Here is a 23,492-nt window from a genome sequence, read left to right on the forward strand (position 1 = left end):
TGGACAGCTGCATCCTGAGCCCCAGTGCTTCGACCCTGACCGGCCTCCGGGCCGTCCACCTGAGCCAGCGTGCTTCGTCCCGGACCAGCCTCTGGGCCTTTCACCTGATGAGCCCCCATGCTTCGTCCCTGATCGGCCATGGTGCCACCGCCCGCGCCTCTGTACTCTGCCCCTGACCGGCCTCCGCATCGCCCGCCTGAGCCCTGAGCTCCTTCACGGATTGCCTCTTCAGGATCCTCCTCCTCCCTCCAGTCTAAGTTCGCGTTTTGGGCCATGAAGAATTCGGCCCTTGAGGGGGGGGGGTTCTGTCATATTTTTTTGCTTTTCAGCGGTTTTCCGTGTTTTCAGTTTAATTACTTCCTCCTGGTGTTTCTTGCAGTTCCTTGTGTTTTAGTTTATATATGTGTTGTCTCTGTGTCACATGTTTTCCCACTCCCTGTGACCTGTTTCCTTTTTTTTTTTGTAGTGTCTGTTCCTCGTGTGTTTTCTTTCTTCACTTCCCATCTGTGATTGCCTGCACCAGTCCTCATGTGTTCCACCTGTGTTTAATTTCCCCTGCCTTCCCTGTGTCTATATAAAGTCTCTGTGCTTCCCTTTGTCCTTGTCGGTTTGTTGTCTAAATGTATGTCGTGACTTCTTGTCTTAACCTCCTGTGGTTTTTGTATCCCTTGTCTCCTGAGCTCCCGTGCTCTGCATCTCCTCATTTAAGCCTACAGTGTTTTCCTCTGTATGCTTTTAGTTGTTTTTTCTGTTAAACATTTTTTTCCTGTTAAAAATATCACTTTTTGTTAAACTGTGCATCCTGGGTCCATCTGCCTCATCGCACATGACACAACCACTGCTACAGAGCACTGGTTCCCTCTTTATGTGAAGTTTATTAAAATTGTACGTATCCTGTGTCCAAATTGCAATATGTTTGTAAAACAGTGAGAATTGTTTAAATACCCATGTTATGAAAAATTCCACCGATCAATGTCTTACTACTGTGAAGAATGTCTTATTACTCTTTTGACTTTTTTCGGTGCACTTAGCTGATACAACATTGATGTCTTCAACCTCCTGTTTACCTTTTATTTGTGCAACGGTGTGCTGGATTTGATTGCTCTTTTTGTAACAGTGATGCAAGATAGCAGACGGTCCTGTCTGCTTTCTGTTTTGTTTCCTGTTTATCACACTGTATAAAAACCTTCCTTTTTAACTTCTCGTTGTTGCACTTTGAGCCATGTTGCTGACTGTGTAACCCTCTGCAGAGCTAATAATTAAATCTTTAAGGCCACTCTGGTCTGACAAACTCATTATTTCAAATCTCATGATAAATTTCTACGACAACTTATTCATGAAAAAGGCTCAGAGGAAGATTCTTCAATGTTGCCCAGGTCACACTGATGATGGAATGTGGACATGTAATCTGATGTGTTCGTCACACGGTGTTACTGTGGCGTGGCGTCGAAGTTTGATTACACGCCATCAAAACACGAGGTTGTGTATCTCGGACATACATGGTGCAATCGACTCCAAACTAGACATGTAACAGATAAAGTTCAACAGGAGGTGAAATTACCAAGTAAGTGCTTGAAGTTTGAGGTTGCATCCGCTAAGTGCACAGGAAAAAGCCAAAACAGTAGTAAGACATTATTCACGGTAGTAATTGATCAGTGGAATTTTCCATTACACTTTAAGTCCGACCCATGGAAACCAACCCATTAGGGTGTGGTCAACAGTATATAAATCAGGTTTAATGAACAGGTGGGTCTGAGACTCACACTTGTCTCTGGAGGAGGTATGAAGCTTACAGATGATCATTTTTTTAATTTCACTGTATTTCATTGTTTGTATGGTATTATTGTCTGGATTATTTGTCTGATACAGCTGTGTCTGTTCTGTGTGCTTATGTCTGACTCAGAAAGGAGTTCATGAGATTCAAGGTTGGCTGCAAACTACACTGACAGTAAGTAAATTTGAGCTCCATGCTTCCCATTTAACTTATAACAAACTATTTTGTTTACAAATAAATTGTTTTGTGTGATCGTGATTACTGTAATAAATGTATTTGGATATTAGCCAAGACTTGTCAAAGATAGATGTCATGTCATATTGCATGGGATCATGGCGTTAAATTATGTGCGGCGTATGTTTAGACAGAGTCGAGATGTTAAAAATGATATGCCTTGGATGAAAGCCCCTTACAGGACAGGTCTCAACAAGTAGTGGCTAACTGTACAAATATCAGCAGCGCTGTGCTCATTTCAATAACTCTCTATCGAAGTGTATCAGATCATGTCAGCCAAAATCAGAAATTAGTCACAGAAAACACATCACAGCGCAATGATTTAATTTTAGACTAGTTCTTTAACCACATGAAATGTGTTTACATTGATAAGTTAAAGATAGGGGTGGTAATCTTGGCAAGAACAGGCTACACTTTGAAAATATGCAACTGATACATTCCTCTTCAATCGGTCCTTTCATCAAAGCTACACCATAAAACATATGAACTTGCACTGACTGACTACTACTAGAATCCAATGATTCTTTGACTCACACGCAAATTACTGACTATTAGCTCTGCTTCAGCGTTGTATCTCTGTCTGGCTTGTGAAGACTCTGGTCATGTGCAGTGAGAGCACAGGTAAGCTGGCTGGTTAGTGACAGACAGACACGCCCACTAATCATTTCATTTGGTCCACATGATTGGTCCTGTGAGGGCCACAGACACTAGCTTCTATCTAAAAAAAAATGTAATTGATGTCGGGATGTGGACTTGAACAAATAGAATGCAACGTTTTTCAGAAAAAAATTTCGAGCACTACCTTTAACTATAAAGCCATACATTTAGTATGATAAATACTCCTAATGTTATATTGTAACTACATTAAACATTGCTATTTTCTTACTCTAACTACATGAAATACTTTTACTGGGATATTTTAACCACATTAATACATTCATTTTGATCATTTAAGAAGATTAAATATTATTATTGCCATAAATTAAATCAACTTTAATTTAAAAAATGTAATATTTGTATTTTACAACAAATTTTTTGTCATACTTAAGCTTCATTAAATTATTTTACTGTTATATTCTAACCACATGAAATACTTTTGCTGTTCTTTTTTAACTGCATAAAGGAGCTTACTTATATCATCATACTTAAAGTGCTAAAGTACTTTTACTGTCATACTGTAGCTACATCAAATACTTTTACTTTGATTGGTTAACTGCATCCAAGGATTTTGCTTGATACTTGATAAGCACATTAAACACTAATACTGTGGTTCTTAAATTACATCAAGTATTTTACCATCATATAAAAACTCAAATAATAAAATCAACTCTGTTTATGTTTTTCTTTTATGTTTATGTATGACTAGCAGCACGAGATGCTTGATTTTCTTTTAGTATTACTATACAACTGATAATACAGTTATCATCCCTAGATATTGTCTTTTACCATTCAGCTCCTCAAGGTGTATATGCTTCACTTTTTACACCTCTTCCGTGACATAAAATACAAATTTATACCTCAATAAAATGAAAAGTATTAATCACAACACATACATACATGGTACATTTAGTTTGCCCTCCAATGTTTTGAGGGAAGAAAAATTCTAACAAATGTTCTCATACTGTTCTCTGTATTAATAGAGTAGGTTAGATATATTTGCTGGGGTAGATCCCCTTGTCTTATATTTACTTACAGAGATGTCATAGGAGCTGCAAAACACTTCCCAAGCCCAATGATGAGCAAATAACAGAGTTTTTTTGTTTTTTTATAATTGTTTGCAAAACATACATTTCATGATAAAGTCAATTAGAAGAGTAGCGTAGCATGCATCACATTTCAATTGCAGGCATAATCACAGTTAATGTGTTGAGAGAAAAAAAAACAAAAAAACAGCAAAGAATGATAAAGATAATGATAATAACAATAATAATAATAATAACATGATTTTTCCATTTTGTAAAATTGCAAATCTGTGGATATTGAAATTGTCACATTATACAGCAAGTAAATTGTCTCTTGTCTCAAACACACTTTCCAGTCCGTGACAGGTTTTAAGATTACGAGCTCACCTCTGAGCTTTACCACTGCAATAAACACTGACTTGATATCTATAAGATCTGCAGGAAATCTCCATCTTCATAACATAAATTACACACACAATAGAAAGCAGGATAATTCACAGTCAGCATTTGAAATGCATTCTACATAATTCCCGTCCCATGTGCCCTCCCCCCACCCCCTCCCCAACCCAGCATCCCCTTAACAACAACAATAAATAAACATGTAATGCACTGTTTTATGCTAAAGATATTATGAATAGACCAAGGCGGTTATTTGGGTTAAATTGTCATAATATATAAGAAAAGGTCTAAAATGTGTCTGTGACTCCCCTCAGTGTATATTTAATCTTTTCAAGCTTCAAGTAGAACATGATCTCTTTAAGCCATCTTGTATGAGATGGTGACACCGGCCTCTTCCAGTTAAGGAGGATAAGGTGCCGAGCTAGCAGAGTGGTAAAGGAGCTCACAACATGCATGCCAACTGGCCCTACTGTGCCTTCAGGCATCACCCCAAAGAGTGCAATGACAGGTTGAGGTTCAATCGTCATGTCATAGATGTCACTAAGCGATGCAAAGATTTTCTCCCAATATGTTTGGAGGCTCGAACATAGCCAAAACATGTGTAGCCAGGTTGCAGTGGCTAGCTTACATAGGTCACATGTGGGATCAGTATTAGTGTATATTCTTGCTAATTTCTCTTTGGTGAAATGGAGACGTTGAACTATCTTAAACTGTATTAGACCGTGCCTAGCAAAGGGGTGAGAGGAGTGAACCTGGCCAAGGAAGCCCACTGACCATCAGCAAATGAAAGGCCTAGGTCTTGTTCCCAAATTGTCCTTAGGTTATTCAGAGACTGTGGGTTTATTGTGTCAATCTCCCCATAAATCCAAGAGATGGTGACCTTGAGACCAGTCTTAAGTTCTAGGAGACTATCTAAGGGCGTGCTTGGGGGTTGCTCAGGGAAAGGGTGGTAAACCCTTTTTACAAAGTGCCTAATCTGTAGATATCGAAATAAATGGGAACGGGGCAACGTATATTTGTCTGACAATTGATCAAGTGAGGCAAACACCTTGTTAACATAGAGATCCTTAACAAGTCTAATCCCATTACCATGCCAGGCCCAAAAGGCCAGATCTGACTTGGAAGGGGAGAAAAGATGATTTGCAATAGGAGCCTGTATTGATGCACTCTGCAGGCCAAAATGCTTCCGAAATTGTACCCAGATCTTCACAGTATGGGCAACTACAGGGTATTTAAAAGAACCAGCGTTAAGAGGCAAGGGGGCTGTAACCAGTGAATGGAGTTGTAATTTAAAAGATTCCAATTTAACCCAAGCAAGAGTTTCCACATCTGCACCACTATTAGCCCACATTATGACCTTTTGAACATTGCAAGCCCAGTAATAGTGAAGTGAAATTAGGCATTGACATACCTCCTAACTTTTTTGGCCTTTGTTAAAAAGTTCTGCGAATACGGGGCGGTCTTGCTATCCCATATAAATGCAAATAGTATTTTGTCGAGTTTAGAAAAGTGTTTTTTGGGAATGCAAATGGGAATACATTGATACAAATACAGAAACCTAGGAAGAACATTCATCTTAATTAGATTGATCTGGCCAGCTAATGATAAAGGTAACTTGCGCCAGCGGTTTATGTCCTGCCTGCACTGATCCAGTAATGGTGTGAAGTTTAATTTATACAACTTGGGAAAAGATCGCCGCACCACTACCCCAAGGTATTTAAAATGGGAAGACACTCTCTTGAATGGGAAGGCTGGGGTTGGGACATCGAGAGCTGCTTTGTTTATGGAATAAAGTTCACTTTTTTCTAAATTCAGTTTGTAACCTGAAAACTTTCCAAATCGTTCCAAAGTAGACAGGACGTGCGGCAAAGAGGATACTGGGTTAGCAATGTACAAAAGTAAATCATCGGCATAAAGCGATAGCTTATGTGTTGTGTCTCCTCGAGTTATTCCTTCAATTGCCTGGCATTGACGAATAGAAGCCGCAAGCGGTTCAATCGCCAGAGCAAAAAGCAGGGGACTCATAGGACAGCCCTGTCTCGTGCCTCTATGTAGTAGGAAATATTTTGAGAAAGAGTCATTAGTATGGACAGAGGCTAAAGGAGAGGCGTACAACAATTTAACCGAGGAGATAAATTCATCACCGATGCCAAATTTCCTCATGATCATAAATAAATATTCCCACTCCACCCGGTCGAACGCCTTTCTCTGCATCTAAGGAAATTACAAGTTCAGGATCCTCCGAACAGGTGTTAGTATAAATAATATCGAAGAGCCTACGGATATTAGAATGCGAATATCTGCCTCAGATAAATCCGGTTTGGTCAGGTAGCACTAGTTTGGGAAGAGTATTTTCAAGCCGCAGAGCAAGGGACTTAGCAAGAATTTCACAGTCCACATTTAGAAGGGAAATCTTTAAGACCCGCACAACAAGGGGTCTTTGCCCTTTTTAGGTAGGAGACAGATAGAGGCTTGGTTCAGAGGTTCAGGGAGATGACCAATTGAAAATGATTCATAGATACTTAGATGGTAGTATTGGGGATAAGTCTTCTGTAAATTTCTGTAAAGAACTCCACTGAGAACCCGTCTGGTCCGGGGGATTTGCCAGATTGCATATATTTAATGGCATCACAAACCTCCTCCAGCGTCAGGGGGGAATCAATCTTTCTGGGAGTTCTCAAGGGTTGGTAGATTCAAATTTCGAAGCTACAACATCATATTCAGACGAGTATAAGTTTGTATAAAACGCTACAAAGGGATCATTAATCTCCTTGTGGTCTGTGGTCACTGAACCCGAGGTGGTCTTAATTTGAGTTATCTGGCGTGAGGCTGCAGTTTGGCGCGCTTGTTGAGCAAGAAGCTGGCCTGCTTTGTCGCCAAACTCATGAAACGAATGTCGGGACTTTAGTAACAGCTGCTCTGCTGCTGAGGTAGAGCCTAGATCAAACTCAGTCTGTAGGTGAATCCGCTTTTGATAAAGCTCTGGAGTAAGCGCCGAGGCATACTGATTGTCCAGCTGTGAGATTTTTACAGAAAGCTCTTTCACTTTAGCCATCCTTGCCTTTTTGGTATTTGAGGCATAGCCAATGATTTAGCCTCGCAAGAATGCTTTCAGCGCTTCCCATATGATTCTATGAGATACCTCCGGTGAAGCATTGATCTCAATGTGGGTTTGGAGGAATTTGACAAAAGCGCTGTCAGACAGTAGAAGAGAGTTCAGGCGCCACTGTTTATATGGGGAATGATGATCAGGAAAATTTAGTTCAAAGAATAGGGGGGCGTGGTCAGATATAACTATACTATGATTAGTGGGAGGGCTAGAAAAGGGTATAAGCCACGCATCTAGAATAAAATAATCATCCTAGAAAATGTATGGTGAGCTGGTGAAAAGAAAAACAAAGCCTTTCCTGTAGGGAAGTGAAGACGCCTGGGGTCAACCATTCCGTACTGCTCAATAAAGGTACTAATAGCTGTGGCCATTTTAGACCGTTTTGCATGTCTGGTAGAAGACCGATCAAGACTGGGGCAAAGAACACAGTTAAAGTCACCCCCAACAATCAAGTGGTGGCTATTGACCCCAGGGACAGTCGAAAAAAGGAGTTAATAAAAGCGCTGTCGTCCCAGTTTGGAGCATATACACTGGCAAGAACAACAGGTTTGTTGAAAAGATGACCGGTGATGATGATGAAACGGACATTCGTGTCTGCAATTATCTGATCACTATCAAAGGTAACACTTTTGTGTATAAGAATAGCTGCGCCCCTGGCCCTAGCGTTAAACTTGGAATGAAAGACTTTTCCCACCCAACTCCTCTGAATACCTAAAACATCTGCACTTCGTAAGTGTGTCTCTTGGAGGAAGGCTTCCCCTACCCCAAGTTGACCTAAATGTGCCAGTACCTTGTTCCTCCTCACAGGGTGATTCAGGGATTTCACATTCCAAGAGATGAGCTTCACTTTTCTACCACTATTCTTAAAGGTCGGCGCATGCTTCTGCAACTGTGTCTGCGGCTTTTCACGCAGCTGTGTCGAAGGACTCGTTCTCATTCATGCTTCACAAACCGTTGCGAGTGTTACAAGGCAATTCCCCGCCAGAACACTAGGCGGAGTAAAATTTTTTGTTGAAGACGGTTATAGACGCCTTCTTTATTCTTTGTCGACTGTTTATTTGCATCGCCACGGCGGCTTCTCATAGTCTTTTTATGGTGGACTAATCTGCCAGTAAGTGACGGATTATACAAGTGGACATACTTTCGGATCTCTTCTTCCAAACGCTCTTCTATTTGGTCCATATTCGTTCTTCTAAGTCTTCCTTTGTTTCTGCCGGTATTATGTGGCATGAAACCGGAAATGCGACTCCGGAAAGGATGTAGTTAGCCGACCAATCACAGCCTTGCGGGCTGCGTGAGGCTCCCGGAGCTTTGCCATATATTTAGACAAATTTGGCGACGCACGTAAGCACGTAAGAAGGGATACATAAGCACGTAAGGGGCCCGGAAGGGCTCTTGTGCTTGCGGGCCCGTGAAAACGCAGAAGCATGCGCTGGCCTTAACTCTACTCATACTTTACAGAGTTGTGCTGTAATAGCATATATAATGCAAGGAGACAGAACATTGTTCTGTGTAGTATAAAGGGTGTCAGAATAAAAAAGGATGGCCACAGATAATAAAAATAACACATTCAAAAAACTAAAAGATGCGACATGTACATTACAAAAAGACAAAAAAGTAAAAAGGATGCTTTCCCCACTCCCCCAGCACTAACCCAACCTAAGTGTATTAATACCCCAAAAAACAAGTGCGAAAAGGTGCATATCAGCTAAACATCGCTTGCACCTAACTCTCCTCCTCTTAACATAAGATAATGAAACACGTTTAAACAGTCAATTATTATGTTGTTTACCTCCTTTGATAAGATGTCTATCTGGTATTTGTCACAAGGCTATATTCTGCCTGACACATTTAGCCATCAAACTCACTCAATTAAAGCCTCTGATTTTGTGCCGAGGTGAAAAACAAGTCCAACTAATATGAAGGAGGTTATATTGTCATCCAATCTTCTACAAGCAGGTCATTAAACGTTCATTTTACAGTATGAACCCGTAGGAAATATATATATATATATATATATATATATATATATATATTATAATAATAATTTAAAAGAATAACATTAGAAGATAGGGCAGTAGAAATTATAAAGTACCATCACTCTCCGTTGTTTTCTGATGTCACCGCTGGTAGAATCTTGGACTTGACAAAAGCAGACGCTTCGGCTAAAGTTTCAAACTCCTATTTCTTTCCATTTAAAAAGAACCAGAGCCTTGCTGGATGTAGCAGAGAGTACTTCACTCCTGCCTCCCGAAGCTGTTTCTTGACTGGGAGGAACGAGGTTCCTCTACATAGTAAGTCTGCGCTGAGATCGGGGTAAAAGCTAATATGAGCTCCTCTGTATTTCAGCTGCCCTTCTCCCACGACATCCGCAGAATCTGCTCTTCGTCTGGTAGTAATGCATGCGCACCACCATAGCGCCTCGGGGGACCTGTCGGCTGTGGCGGTCTCAGAGTGCGATGGGCACGGTCCACCACGGGTGGGTGAGTGAAACTTTCCTCTCCAAACACCTCGGTCAGGAACTTTTCTATGAAGACAGAGGGATGATTTCCTTCAATCTTCTCTTCCAGACCAGTCACCCTTATATTGGTCCTCCTCGAGAAGTTTTCAAGAATGTGTCCAGTTTAGCGTGTAGCTTTGCGTTCTCTACTTGCCCAGTGTGTTAGCTCCAATCTGGGATTGTCTGACGTTTGATTTCCATCACCGGCTTCGGGCGGCGTGGCCTGAACATTCAGAAAATTTGTGCAACTTGACTCTAAACTAAAAACGTGTTTTAAACAGAAGAAAGTACAAAATAGGCGAGGAGAGTTTTACACAGGACGTCCTCACTCCGCCATGACACCAGATCACACAAAAATAACAAATAACAGAGTTTAACATAACCTTGGAGGAAATAACTAATGTCGAAGAAATCATAGTTAAAGCCTGTTTTCCAGATCGGTTTTTACTACTGTTACCTGAAACAGTTTTTGTTTCCATGATGTTTAAAAGCTCCATTTAATGGCAGCTGCAGTTACAGAAGTGGTTGAAATAGTTGCCAAAGATTCACACAAAAGACTTGACATTGTGTGCAGTGTAATTGTTCTTTTTGTTGGTAATATTTACTTTGTTTCTGAAACTCATGAGAGATGCTTAAAAAGGAAAGACCTTTTACCCAATAATCACCGAGTTATGCCTCATCTGTGCAGGATTAAAATTTGTACACTGCTGTCCTCTAGAGGCTGCTTTAACAAACTGCACCAAACATCACAGTGCATCAGGACCAACAGGCAAACATTCACCACAACAGACCGGTAATAAAAGTATCATGGTCTAAACAAAAAATACAAATATAGAAGCAACATGAGGATAAATGTACCGTAAAGGTTTACTGTTACACAGTCAAACTTCCTGAGGACATTGACTAAGGGAGACCTGCTGGGTCAGAATCATCTCTACCAACACAACACTAACAGTGTTTCTATTTGTGGCTTCATCTGCTGCTGTTGTAAATATTGTAGGTACACAACTACCAAGTGTGATAGATAATAATGTCATTAAGTTCAATTTTATACAAATACAAAACGATGTGTTTGTGTATTTCTTTTATCTTTCAGGAATAATCTGGTCACACTTCATTGCTAAGCTACTGAGAAATTAATAAGCATGGGGAACGCACCATCAGAGAGAAAAATGGGCAACCGCCTGAGATGCTGTGTATGTTCTAAAGTCTTGCCTCCGTGCCATTCTTTCAACGATTTGTACAAAGCTACTGTCATTGGCCAACATGTTTATGTCTACAATGGAGGCGAATACTACAGACCAGTCGGTTACGATAATCAATACCAATGCCAACATTGTTTTTATAAGCCAATCAGAGATGAGGAACAAAGGAAGAGAGAGGAAGAGAGGAGGAGAGAAGAAGAGAGAAAGAGAGAGGAGCAGAGAAAAGAAGAGGAGAGAAGGAGAGAGGAGCAGAGACAAGAAGAGGAGAGGAAGGCTCAAGAGGCTGAAAAAAAGAAACAAGAAGAATTGAATCAAAGGCTTGAGGAATCACAAAGGCAAGCGGAAGAGCATATAGAGAGCACCATGAAAGAGGAACTTGTGACCAAGCGACACGTTCTAATAAGCCATCTGCATGAGTTTGATGCAAAGAACGAATCTGATTATGATGATCTTCTGGAAACTCTTTCATCAAAATGCAGCATCCCAATTTCAGACCTCAGTCTAGTTCAGCTGAGTGCTGACCAGCTGGGCAGCATCCTGACAGCCCTGGACAATCTCCTGTTTGATGAATGGATCAGTGCTCCTCCATCTCTGAGCACTCTGCAGCATGCCCAGGTGTTAATCACAGAGCTGTGTGCCCTGTCCCTGGAGATATCTGAGGGAGTTTCCCTGAAGGCCATCTCCAATCATGTGCAGTCCCTGGTGAGCCACATCAGCCAATCAGCATGCAATGTCTCTGAGAGTTTCCTGCTAACTCAAGCCCTGTACCTGAACCTGATGCACTTCTTCACTGACCCTGGCAGCTGTGATGCAGCTTTCATAGCTAAACAATGGGCTGAGCAGGACCTCACAGCTGAAGATCTCTTTCTTATAGAATTCTTGGGCACACTCACAACATCACTACAGAGTGCAGTTGGAAGAGCCTCCGCGTTCATTTTGAAGATGGAGATCCAGTGCTTGGAGCTTCTCCTGTCCACACTCACACATTTAAATGGCAAGGAGAGACATGTAGGATCCACTGAAATACTCCTCAGAATTGTGCAAACAAGCAAATGGACACCAACTGAGGCAGTGACTCTGCTCAAAGTGCTGTCAGAGAAATATAAAGAGGATGCTCCCATCACTGAAGTGCTCACATTAGTACAAGTGTATGACCTATCACCAGAGTGGACAGATGACTCTGGAAACTCCCTCACCCAAGCTCTGGACGTCCTTGGCCCTGAGAGATTCCTACTTGACTTCTGTAAGACTCTCAGAAAACAAGATGAGAGCACTCTAGATTCAGCTCTAGCAGAATTAAAAACACTCAATAACTTAGATGATTCTGTTGTCACCATGATGAAAAACATTACCAACGGTGTCCTAAAATATTCAGAAAAAGCCCCAAAAGGTGAACCTTTTATGAGAGATTCCTTCAAAAGTGGAAACCTGAATGTAAATGAAATCCAAAATTCACTCTCTCAGCTGTGCAAAGCAGTGTCTGACACCAAAGGCTGGTGGCCAACAGTGCTACAGATGCTGAGGTGGTGTATGCTGGTGCTGACTGAGAAGACTGAAACACAAGGATTGGTTGGTGTGAAGTTGGACCCATGTGTCACAGCCATGTTTGCAGCCACAAAAGTCCTCATGGGTAAGAAAGTGGACATTGTGTTGAGCTCTAACATTTACTCACTCAATCAAACTAAAGAGTGGTCTGACTTCTACAAGCACCTGGGGATTTCACTCAACACAAACTTGAGGAAAGAAAACATATCATTGATGGATGTCTATGAAGCCGACATTGCCGACAAAGCAAGGTCTGACACCAAAGGCTGGTGGCCAACAGTGCTGCAGATGCTGATGTTGTGTGTGCTGGTGCTGACTGAGATGGCTGCAACACTCAACACAAACTTGAGGAAAGACAACACATCATTGATGGATGTCTATGAACCAGACAAAGCAGTGTCTGACACCAAAGGATGGTGGCAAACAGTGCTGCAGATGCTGAGGTTGTGTGTGCTGGTGCTGACTGAGATGGCTGCAACACTCAACACAAACTTGAGGAAAGACAACACATCATTGATGGATGTCTATGAAGCCGATGTTGTGTATGGTACAATGGATGACTTTGTGTCTGATTACCTTCAATGTGGCTTGAAGGGAATGGAAGCAGGGAGCCCTCTCCTTAGTCGAGGATTTCTCATTGAAGACAGATGCCTCAGTGCTTCCTATAATCTCGAACTCTCAGTGCTCAATGAAAATAATGCTTTGGTGTTTGCTGCAGACACTCTGAAAAGCCTTATGGGTAATTTTTACATTGAGGAGATGGAACTTAGAGACAGATTTATCAAGGCTCTTTTTCAGGTCCTACATTCTAACCTTAGCAAAAGCACAGATGAAGACAGTAAAGTCATAGCCATTTCACAAAAATTCACTGGAAAAGATTTGCCTTCCAATAAGGTCTACATCCTATCCATTCTTGAGAAACTCCTCCAAGAGTTTAGTGGAGAAACGGAATGTGAGAAACAAGGGGCATCCCTGGTTGGCAACTTGTGTTTGGAGATTCTTTTTTACCATGCAGGGCAATTCCAGATGGTGTCAAATCTTACAGCACAAAAAAGATGGTCACCAGAGGAGGTTATAGCCCTCCTTGTAACATTAACTGACCACCATCACGATAAAGACTGCATTTCTATCATGAAGATTTTACATCTGATAGAAACATACCAAGTGTCTTCTAGGTGGACAGATGAGAAGAATCAGTCTCTCCTTGAGCTCTTGAGTGTCCTTGATACTGAGAAAGTGATGCAGCATTTGGATAGATGCTTTGAAAAGGAGGAAACAAAAAGCCTTGAGTGTCTTTTTGATGAAATTCGGCAGATGAAAAACATTGACGAAAAAACCCTGGAGAAGTCTTATTCTATAGTAAAGGGGGTTGAAAACATGATTAAATCGGGTGAAATCAAAAAACATACTAATCTAAAGCAAGCTAAGAAGCTGAGTCATAGCACAAAGACAGAAGACTTGCAGGAGATCCTAGCAGTCTTATGCAATGCTGTACATGTGTGCATTGCTGAAGAAAAGTGGTGGCCCAGAGCCACTCAGTTGACAAGCTGGTGCTTCTTGGCTTTGTCTGACACTGGTAAGCTTCTGGAGATGGGAACTGGAGAGGGCAAGTCATGTGTCATAGCAATGTTTGCAGCGCTGCGTGTACTCCGGGGCGAAAAGGTTGATGTGGTGTCCAGCTCATCTGTGTTATGTCAAAGAGATGCAGAAGAATGGAACAACTTCTACAAGTACTTTGACATCACGGCTGACACAAACACAAACAAGACTAAAGATGAGGATAGAAAAAAATGCTACCAGAAGGACGTGGTCTATGGAACAATTGAAACCTTTGCTGCAGATCACCTTCGCCAGATATTTGAGATGAAGGATGTGAGAACAGATCGCAGCTATCAGTGTATCATCATCGATGAAGTGGACTCACTGCTGTTGGATCAGGGAGTGCAGCTGACATATCTCTCCAGCCCCATGGTCTCCATGCAGCACCTGAATGTTATCCTGGCCATGATCTGGGGCCATGCCAGCCAGTATGGCTTCCTGTCCACAGGACACATCACATTCGTACAGGGTCCCCCTTGTTCATTCTATAAGAGCATATTCGACTCAATTGACATGGATGGAATAGATGACCCCATGGACGTTTTACATATTGCTGAAGAGTCAGGGATTGTGCCTAAGGGATTTACAGAGGAAATCTACAATAGCGAAAAAGATGAGATTCTCAGGAAACTGAAAACCGTGAGTCAGAATGACGTGATAAATTTTTTCCCAAAAATTGAGCAGTTTGTCCCCTATGGTTTCACTGTGTACACGTTAGATGATAATGGATTGCTCTCTCTTAGAAAGTCCACACCGTACAACAACCAAGACATTCCAAAACTTACATTTCTTGTTTTTGATGATGGCTTGTGTTCTGCTCTCTATGATTCTGAGGAAGTTCTAGCCAATCCCATCACAGAATTCATCTTAGATAAGATTCAGTACACTCCATGCACAAACCATACAGGGAAAATCAGCATCCCTGGATTCTTGAAAAATCTGATCGAGAGTAAATTGCCAGTTTGGGTTCAGAATGCCTTTCTGGCAAAGAGACTTAGGCAAGGACGAGAGTATGTTGTGGAAAATGACTGTGTTTGTCCCGTTGACTACAGATCCACGGGTATCGTGGAACTAAATAAGAAATGGGGTGATGGCCTGCAGCAGTTTGTTGAGATCAAACACCAAATCAAAATGAGCACGATTTCAACAGTGACAAACTTTATCTCTAACCTTGCCTTTTTTGAAAAATACGATGGGAAAATATATGGGACCACAGGGACACTGGGGAGTGAAACCGACATGCTGTTTTTGCAGGATCTATATCCCAATCTCTCAGCCTGTAAAATGCCAACTTTTAACCAGAGGAAATTATTTGAGGTCAAGGGCAATCTGGAGACTTCAGCTGTAGAGTGGAAATCTAAAATTTGCCATGTGATTATGGATCAAGTTTGCCCAAATTCATTCAGAGAGGGGAGAGCAGCCTTGTTGATCTGTGAAACTATTACCAAAGCCAAAGAGCTCTATGAAATGCTAAAAAATGTCATCCCAGGTCAAATCATTCTCTACAGCCGGAGTGACAAAGACAGTTCAAGCAAAATAATTAAGAAACTGGATCCTGGGGATGTCATTGTTGCCACAAACCTGGCTGGACGTGGCACCGACATCAAAGTGTCTGACAAGGTGAACAAAAATGGAGGATTATTTGTGGTCCTCTCCTTCCTTTCTGAGAACACGAGAGTGGAACTTCAGGCATTTGGCCGAACTGCACGCAAGGGTAAACCTGGATCTGCACAGATAATCATGACCACTGATCATGTACAGGAGTCCCTCAAGACAGTGTCTTCTCTGGAGGAGGCAAAAGAAACAAGGAATAGACTTGCAGCAGAAAGGACAAATGACATGATGGCTGATGTTACTGAGATGAAACTGCGGGAGGACCTTTTCGCAGAATACTGCAAGACCCTCCAGGGAATTTACAGGAACACCGATGGAGATGAGCGAGGAGTTGTTGTTGCCATCATGAATGAGTTCTGGGGGATTTGGTTGCAAACTAAATCAGAGGAAATTGACAACTTAAAAAGAAATGAATTGGAAAAGAGCTTGAAAGCTGATTTGTCCGTGGCACAAAGTCATTCTCAAATTCAGACTTCACCATGCTCCAGCATTTATCACTACATCCAGTTTGGGAATCTCGCACTGAGCGAAAAAAAATGGGACGTCAGCATGAAGCTTTTTGAAAAAGCAATGTTACAAGATGAAAGTTGGGCAGCCATAGCTTTTTACAATCATGCATACTGCTCTATAAAACAGCAGAATGGAGATTACCTGACTACGGCCGGCAATGATCTCAAGAAAGCACAGGAGTCTCTGAAGTACCTCAGTGAGGAATGCATGGTCTGCCTGCAGTTTGTAAAAATGGCCTCTGTTGAATTAAAAAGCAGTGAACAACCAACCAGCCTTGAAAAACAGTTAATAACCAAGTGCAACTTGTTCAGCTACTTTGATAAAAACATTTGTGAGGCTATGGAGAAGCTGAAGGAAATAAAAGACAAAGGAAGGGATGCAACAACCAAGAAATTACCCATGTTCTCCCTGGTGTCAAGCACAGATGAAGATCTCCAAATAGAGGCCTACAATCTGTACAGTAAAGGTCTGGAATATGTGTTTTCCGTGGAAGAGCAGCCTCGGTTCCCATGGGAAGCTCTGCTGGTGTTCTGTCTCGGCATTCTGCAGATCGTTGGAGGGACACTGCTCACTGCCTTTACGTTTGGAACATTAGCTCAAGTCGGCATTGGGCTGATCAGTGAAGGAATATCAGAATGCATCACTGGCATTAAGTCCATGATTAACGGAGAATTCAGTTGGCAATCATGGGCTATAGAAAAAGCAATATCTATTGGTATTTCTCTCATTGGGTTTGGGGTTGGAAAGCTGATTTCAAAGGGCTTCAAAGCTGCTAAAATGTTGGTCAAGGGACCATGCAAACAACTTAAGTCATTACCAAAGTTTTTCTCCAAACAGGTTAAAGAAGGCCTGAGTGTTGTGACAAAGACAAACATGAAGAATGCAGTGAAACAAACAGCAAAGAAAGTGGCAGAAGAAATCATTATTCATGCATTTGGGAAGGCAGAAGATGCTGTATTGGAAGAAATACTAAAAGGTATTAAGAATCAGATGACAAAGGTTACTGCAAATTTTGTAAAAAACAACATGGAAAAGGATCCTTTGGCTGGATTGATAGAATCCATTTTGCTCTCTCACCTTGAGGATAAAAAACAAATGTCTGATCTCCTGCAGGATAAGAACAGAAAGGGCAAACGTCTGGGTATTTTCAAGACGATAAGCAAAACGGCCTTACAGCCATTCTACGCTGACCTCGAATGGCAGAACAAGCTGAACTCATCCATCACTAAGGTGATTGACAGTGCAGCATCAGAGGCCAAAGGCAAAACACTTAGATTTCTGAAAGTCATTCAATGCATTCACATGGCCTCACTGGCAGCAGAAGCCACCTGTGCAGTCTCCCGGCTTTCAAGCCAGTTTTTCTCCAACCTTCACAAAGAGCTGAATACATTTAAAGAGAAAAACCAATTGACAGAGAAAGTGAAACGAAATGATCTGTCTGCTTCAGAAATGAAGATCCTGGAAGACTTCAAGCAGGATTTAGCCAACGAAACCAGTGCTTTATTAGCAGATGCTTTGGTAGAAGTGTTCCACCAAAAGTTCTCCAGTCACTTTGTTTCAAAGGCCGTAGGCCAAGTGAATAATACCATTAGGGGTTATGTAAGAACTGGCTTGAAGAGTGAAAAAACAGAGGACAAACTCATGGCTGGACAAAACAACAGATACATCTCACACATGTCAGTAGACATGAATTCAAAACGTAAACAGGACAGAGAGTCTGGTAAACGCTCAGAGTCTCATGCTGAAAAGATCAAGGACTCCTCGACAGCCACTACTATTCTTGATATCAGAGTCCTATCAGAAACCACTGGCACTAAGGTTGTCATCCTAACACAAGACAGCCATGGTAAGCTTACCAAAATGCAGGAGCTGAGCCCAAGCACCAAATCTGCCAGTCAAACGGTGACACTGATTTACACACCAAAGAGTTCACAACACCCAGACGGCCATTATGATGTGTCCATCAATAATAAGACTGTGAAAGTAACCACCAAAGAAAAGAGCAGCCTGTTTCATGCTTTGGCACAAGGCTTGAAACCAAAGGCCACCAAAGAAGAGATTGCCTTGGAAGCAGGCCTCCTCCGATCTTTGGAGGCCGACGCTCTAGTGAAACACTCAGATCGATGGGAGCCTTTCCTCAAGTACAAAGAGAGGACGGATGAAATCAGAGGAGGAGACTGGTATATGGCAAAGGAAGCCGGACTAAAAGAGACAGTAAAAGAAAACAAAAAGGTGATCAAGGATGGAAAAGTGAAAAAGTACAACGACTGGGTAAAACATGTAAACAGCAAGCCAAGCACTGGACAGTTCATCAAAGCAGCTCACCAACCACCAGCGAGTAGTATATCGCAAGCTGGAGAATTGAATCAGAATAGCAAATTAGCTAAAGCCATGCTTGAAGTGGTAACAAAGTCAACTGCTGATGTGGAAAAATACAATGGCCTTGGACTTCCAACTATTTATGTGTCAACACCCACACAGGAAGCAAGTCTCCAAACTCCTCTAATGCAAAGGTAATATTACATTTAATGAGTGTTTGATAAGAGAGTGTGGTTGGATGGTAAATGTATTAGAGGCACGTGTTCACAGAGCAGCTTTGCATCCCATGCTGTAGCCATACCTGATCAGATCATACATTTTAACTTAACTTTTAAATGTAACCTCTCTCGACTAACCAGGCATCTGAGTGTCAGCTGAACATGTGCTCACTTCATTTCCCTCAAACAATATCCGTTGCTCCAAGCTAATTTAAGATCAATATGAGATTTAGACAATTTCCTCATACTTGTATGTATATAGCTCCTGAGAAATGGTCTTCCTCTTGTCTCAACCTGATCCTTATTCCATATCTTTAATGATCCGACTTCTGTCTTCCCCAACTAATCTTTATTTGTGTCAGTGAGAACCAAAACACAATGTGACGGGCTTACACATGAGCCTACACAACTTCTGGAATTTGTTTCAGTGATCAAATTCCAATCACAGAGGCAAAGAACACAGTGGAAGAATTCCTGGTCAGGATAATTCATCTCAAATAGATCTTATTTCTTGCTCCCCATTTCTCCTTGAAAGGGAAAAATTGGGGAAAAAAATTTGATTTATTCCCCTAAAGAAAAAATATGGATAATCTTGGGCAGCAAAATGTTCCTATATTTTTTAGGTATTTACTAAAATTTGTAAAAAACCTGACAAATATCCCACTCTGGCAGAAAGTGGCATAAATGTGCAAGTTTTACCTTGTTTTTGTTTATTCACTAAAACGTACACACAAGAGAAGACTAGCAGTGAATGGTGTATTATGGTAAGCAGTTGATCTAAGTGAAAAATTTACTTGTGTTCTTTTTACAGTGGGATATTGACACCTGACAATATGGCTGGCAAAGAAGTCAGGAAAACTACAGAGGTCTAAATACCTGTCATGACGTTTGTGTAGACACCTGTCGGTATTCATTTTAATGATGTTTTTATGGGGGTTTGGTAAATTTATATTGCTTGGGATTTAAAGATATATCTTATCATACATTGGAATTTAGTATTCACATGTAAATGTAAGAGTTGCAACTTGCTATATAACCCAAAGATTACAGCAAGAAAATCTTATCCTATGTATTTCACATGTGTTTAAGATATTTTAAAGTAAGTCTGAAAAAGTGAATTCCATGGTAAAATATTTTTTCTGCCATTGGTTATTCAGATCGCTACAACAATCATACATGCCATCAAGAAATCTAGATGTGTAATCAGAGAAATCCTAAATGCTGTTCTGCGATGGGATAAGTGTATTTCAGGCTCAGTTGTGTTTACCGTTGCTTATGTCACATTTAAAATGGGATTTTCTAGCCTTTTAACTTTGATTGTATTAACTTTAAAATTATATAACAGACTTAAACCATATAATTGAAACACAAAAGATGCTCTGTTGCTTTCTGTAGTAACCACGTGATTGATACAAGCTGTTAAACTAAAGAGCATTCATCTATTCCAATGTGATCCTCAACTAAAAAGGAATTTTCTCTTTATTTTATTTGTTTGTGTTAATTTTGGGGTTTGGGTGAAGGTGTGTGTGTTGGTGAGGTGTTTGGTTGTTGAACTATAAGTATCTATGTTCAGATATATGGTATATATACACTGTCTGATATGTATCACACTTCGATATAATCTCCAGCTTTTTTATACAATGAAGAATTTGTTCATTATGGTTGTGAACATTTTAGTGTGGAGAATTTGTTACACTAGAAGACTGCAGTATCAGTCATGACTCCATAAACTGTGACCTACTGGAGTGACTAGATTTACTCTCTACAGATTCACCAAAACTCAATTCTGAACTTCCTGTGCAAGTATATTTGAGATTTATAGGGTACTGCATACCGGACATTCTAATTCCAACCCGTAATTCCTAGGGTTAGGTTAAGGGTTAGGGTTAGGGCTATTCCTTTATATAATGTTCAGTCGTATATTCTTTGGCTTATCATTGCTGTGTGAAAATCTCAAAATAAATCAGATTATCAACAACATAAGTATTTGTGTTTATTTCAGCAAAGGTTCCATCTGTAAAGCTGCTTGAGGCAACCTGAAATAACATGTCCTGTCTTATAAAATTCCAAATTTAGTCATGTGCATTATACATACCATGAAAAATTACTGCACCACAAACCCATGATATGGCTGTTAATGAACTGTGCTGTGCTTTTGGGGGAGGTAGGGGTAGATTCTCACATTCAGTTCGGGAGGTTGACCACATCTGTATGTTTAAAAGTGGGCTTAAAACCTTCCTTGTCGATTAAGCTTATAGTTAGAGCTGGTCCAGGCTTGACTCAGACCTGCTCTTAGTTATGCTGCTATAGGTCTAGAAGGTCGATAACATCAACTGGCGGTATGCATTATTTAGTGCGGCAGAACGTAACTTGTCCTATGTTCTAAAATAGGAAGCGTTTAGTTTAAAAAGGCATAGAGGTATTGATGTCTGATCTTCTGAGTGGGCCACATGGTTTTTCACAGTACTGCCATACAAACCAGTAGCCAGTCAGATTTACCTTGAGCCTTAGCCCCCCCAAGTTCGGCCTGTATCATTGTATCATTGATTACAAGGCAAAAACACCTGATGGTGCAAAGGGAAGTTATGACACAGGGAGCTGCTCTTTTCAGCTTCTCCTTCCTCTTCTTCATCCTTATCACATCAAACTAATTCATATCACATCAATAGGTGTTTCTGACTTGACCCCTTCCCCGGAGTCCCCAAGCCTTATCGCCCACAGATCCAGGTCCGCAGCTGTGGCCACATCATCATGGATTGCGATTTATGGATCGCGAGTCGGAGGTCGCTGTGGTGGATCCAGTCTGGTGGATTCTATGTCGTTCCCGGCTGATCGTAGTGGGAATGGGCGGATCCTTTGTCGGGTTTCGCGTCAGATAATGGTGGTGGACCACGGCCGAGGTGGAAGCTGATGATGGATCCTAACTGGCGGCAGTGGACAATGACTGTGGATTTTAGTGGCACCCGATCTTGATAGTGGATCATGATCTTGCTGGCTGCTGACCATAGACTATGATTGCAGCAGGACTGCTTGATATATAGTATTGAAGTTATCCTTCAAAATGTTTACCCTCATCATTGCTGCTAAAAACTTTTATCTTGATGATGTTTTCCTGCACTTGACATCTATTGCACATCTGTTTATCCTGGGAGTGGGATCCCTCACATGTGGCTCTCTCTGAGGTTTCTATGTATTTTTACCCTGTTAAAAGGGTTTTTAGTAGTTTTTCCTTACTCTTGTTGAGTGTTAAGATCAGAGGATGTCTCACAATGTTAAAGCCCTATGAGACAAATTGTGATTTGTGAATATGGGCTATACAAATCAAATTTGATTGATCGATTGATTGATAGATTGACCCAAGAATCTCAGCGCACATATTCCTTGACTCAGATATTTTAGCTCTATCCTCAATTCTACTGCGACACATATGCAGATCACAATATTAACTGTAGAAATATCCTAAGTGTATTTTTGCTTAATTTGATAAAGGCTGTCAGATTTGTCTCAGTTGACCAGAAGCATGTTTAAGCCTTAAATATGCCTTAAATAATACTGAAGCTAAAGCAACAAGCCCCACACATTGTCAGCATCCTGTTTAGAAAGAAAATGTTACACAGACAACACAGAGGTACATTAACACTTCATTGTTTGTTTTCTCAAACAATGTTTCACTTTTACAGGAGAAAATACAAGTCAATCAATCAATCAAAACAAATCAAATCACATTCAACATTGATGAGATAAGACAGTGTCTAACATTAATGCAGATTTGTCTGCCATTAGTTTTGTCTCTTTTCTAAATTGCAAATGTGGAATCGCAACATAAACTGCAACCCAAAAATGAACTATCATGAAGAAATAGAACAGAACAATGATATATGCAAAGTAAAATAATTAGCATCATAATGGTCAAAGCTTGAATTGTCTTACTTAAGTGTGTTCTTTCGTATTTTTGGTATGGTGTTCTAGTTGTCCAACAAACTGTGGGTAACATCCTGCAAGGAACTCTGGGAGATGCCCATAAAATGCTTGTGCTGTTGGAGAGTAGCCATGCCAAAGATTTAAATCAATCCTGCATCACTCAATGCTACTAGCCAAAGATAACATTGAGGTGTCTGTAAGTTGTTCTCTGTTCAAAGTTTACAAATTATATATTTTTTCAGTCTCCACAATCAAATAAACTGGGTCTTAATCTATGCCCAAAAAATAAATAAATTTGTTAAATTATTGTCAGACAAAAAAATGATTTGATAAATGGTATTGTATTTATATAGCGTTTTTCTAGTCTTTTTGACCACTCAAAGCACTTTGCAGTACAGTTTTACATTCACATATTCATAATGTGCATTCGGGGTTCAGCATCTTACCCAAGGACACATCGGCATGCAGTTGGGTCAGACTGGTGATCGAACTGCCGACCTTCAGGTTGGAGGACTAGCACTCTACCCCTCAGCCACGGCCGCCCCATAGTGGCTCACAATGTTTGCATTGCAAACTACCAATGTCCATTATATAAAGCACCCTCCACAGACAATAGTCACAGAGTGCTTCACAATGAAAGAGAGCAAATCAGATAGAAACAAATAAAGAAATAGCTGATAAAATATACATGAGGAGCATTTTCTTTTGCCTCCTTCTACAAATGAACTTTTTGTGACAAACATCTGCAGTTATTCTTAACATGTTTTATAACACAACATTACAGGAGAATGGTTATTCTGCACATTTGTGTACATGTTGATAGCTTAGAGTTGATTGATGAAACAGAAGGACTGCTGCCACTA

At 40.8% G+C, this 23,492-nt stretch overlaps 1 protein-coding gene across 5 annotated transcripts; it reads left to right on the forward strand.

Annotated features, from left to right (window-relative positions):
• Positions 1-1,682: 1,682 nt before the first annotated feature.
• Positions 1,683-20,691, forward strand: LOC128437683 (uncharacterized). Of its 5 annotated transcripts, XM_053419856.1 has the most exons (5): positions 1,683-1,780; positions 1,904-1,948; positions 9,548-9,681; positions 10,795-18,684; positions 19,520-20,691. In XM_053419856.1, exons 4-5 carry the CDS (start codon positions 10,844-10,846, stop codon positions 19,578-19,580), a joined length of 7,902 nt encoding a protein of 2,633 aa, XP_053275831.1. In that variant the 5' UTR covers positions 1,683-1,780; positions 1,904-1,948; positions 9,548-9,681; positions 10,795-10,843; the 3' UTR covers positions 19,581-20,691. The 5 variants fall into 5 exon arrangements, with proteins under 5 accessions (XP_053275831.1, XP_053275834.1, XP_053275829.1 ...); XM_053419859.1 differs by lacking the exon at positions 9,548-9,681 and having other exon boundaries at positions 1,742-1,780; XM_053419854.1 differs by lacking the exon at positions 1,683-1,780 and having other exon boundaries at positions 1,807-1,948.
• Positions 20,692-23,492: the final 2,801 nt, after the last annotated feature.

Source organism: Pleuronectes platessa, chromosome 4, assembly GCF_947347685.1.
Source record: "Pleuronectes platessa chromosome 4, fPlePla1.1, whole genome shotgun sequence".
Classification (NCBI taxonomy): Eukaryota; Metazoa; Chordata; class Actinopteri; order Pleuronectiformes; family Pleuronectidae; genus Pleuronectes; species Pleuronectes platessa.

Coding starts and splice junctions, on each gene's coding strand:
- LOC128437683 (XM_053419856.1), top strand. CDS start 10,844: ATGGGGAACGCACCATCAGAGAGAAAAATGGGCAACCGCCTGAGATGC. Junction 18,685..19,519: donor CAAACTCCTCTAATGCAAAG/GTAATATTACAT, acceptor TTCTTTTTACAG/TGGGATATTGACACCTGACA.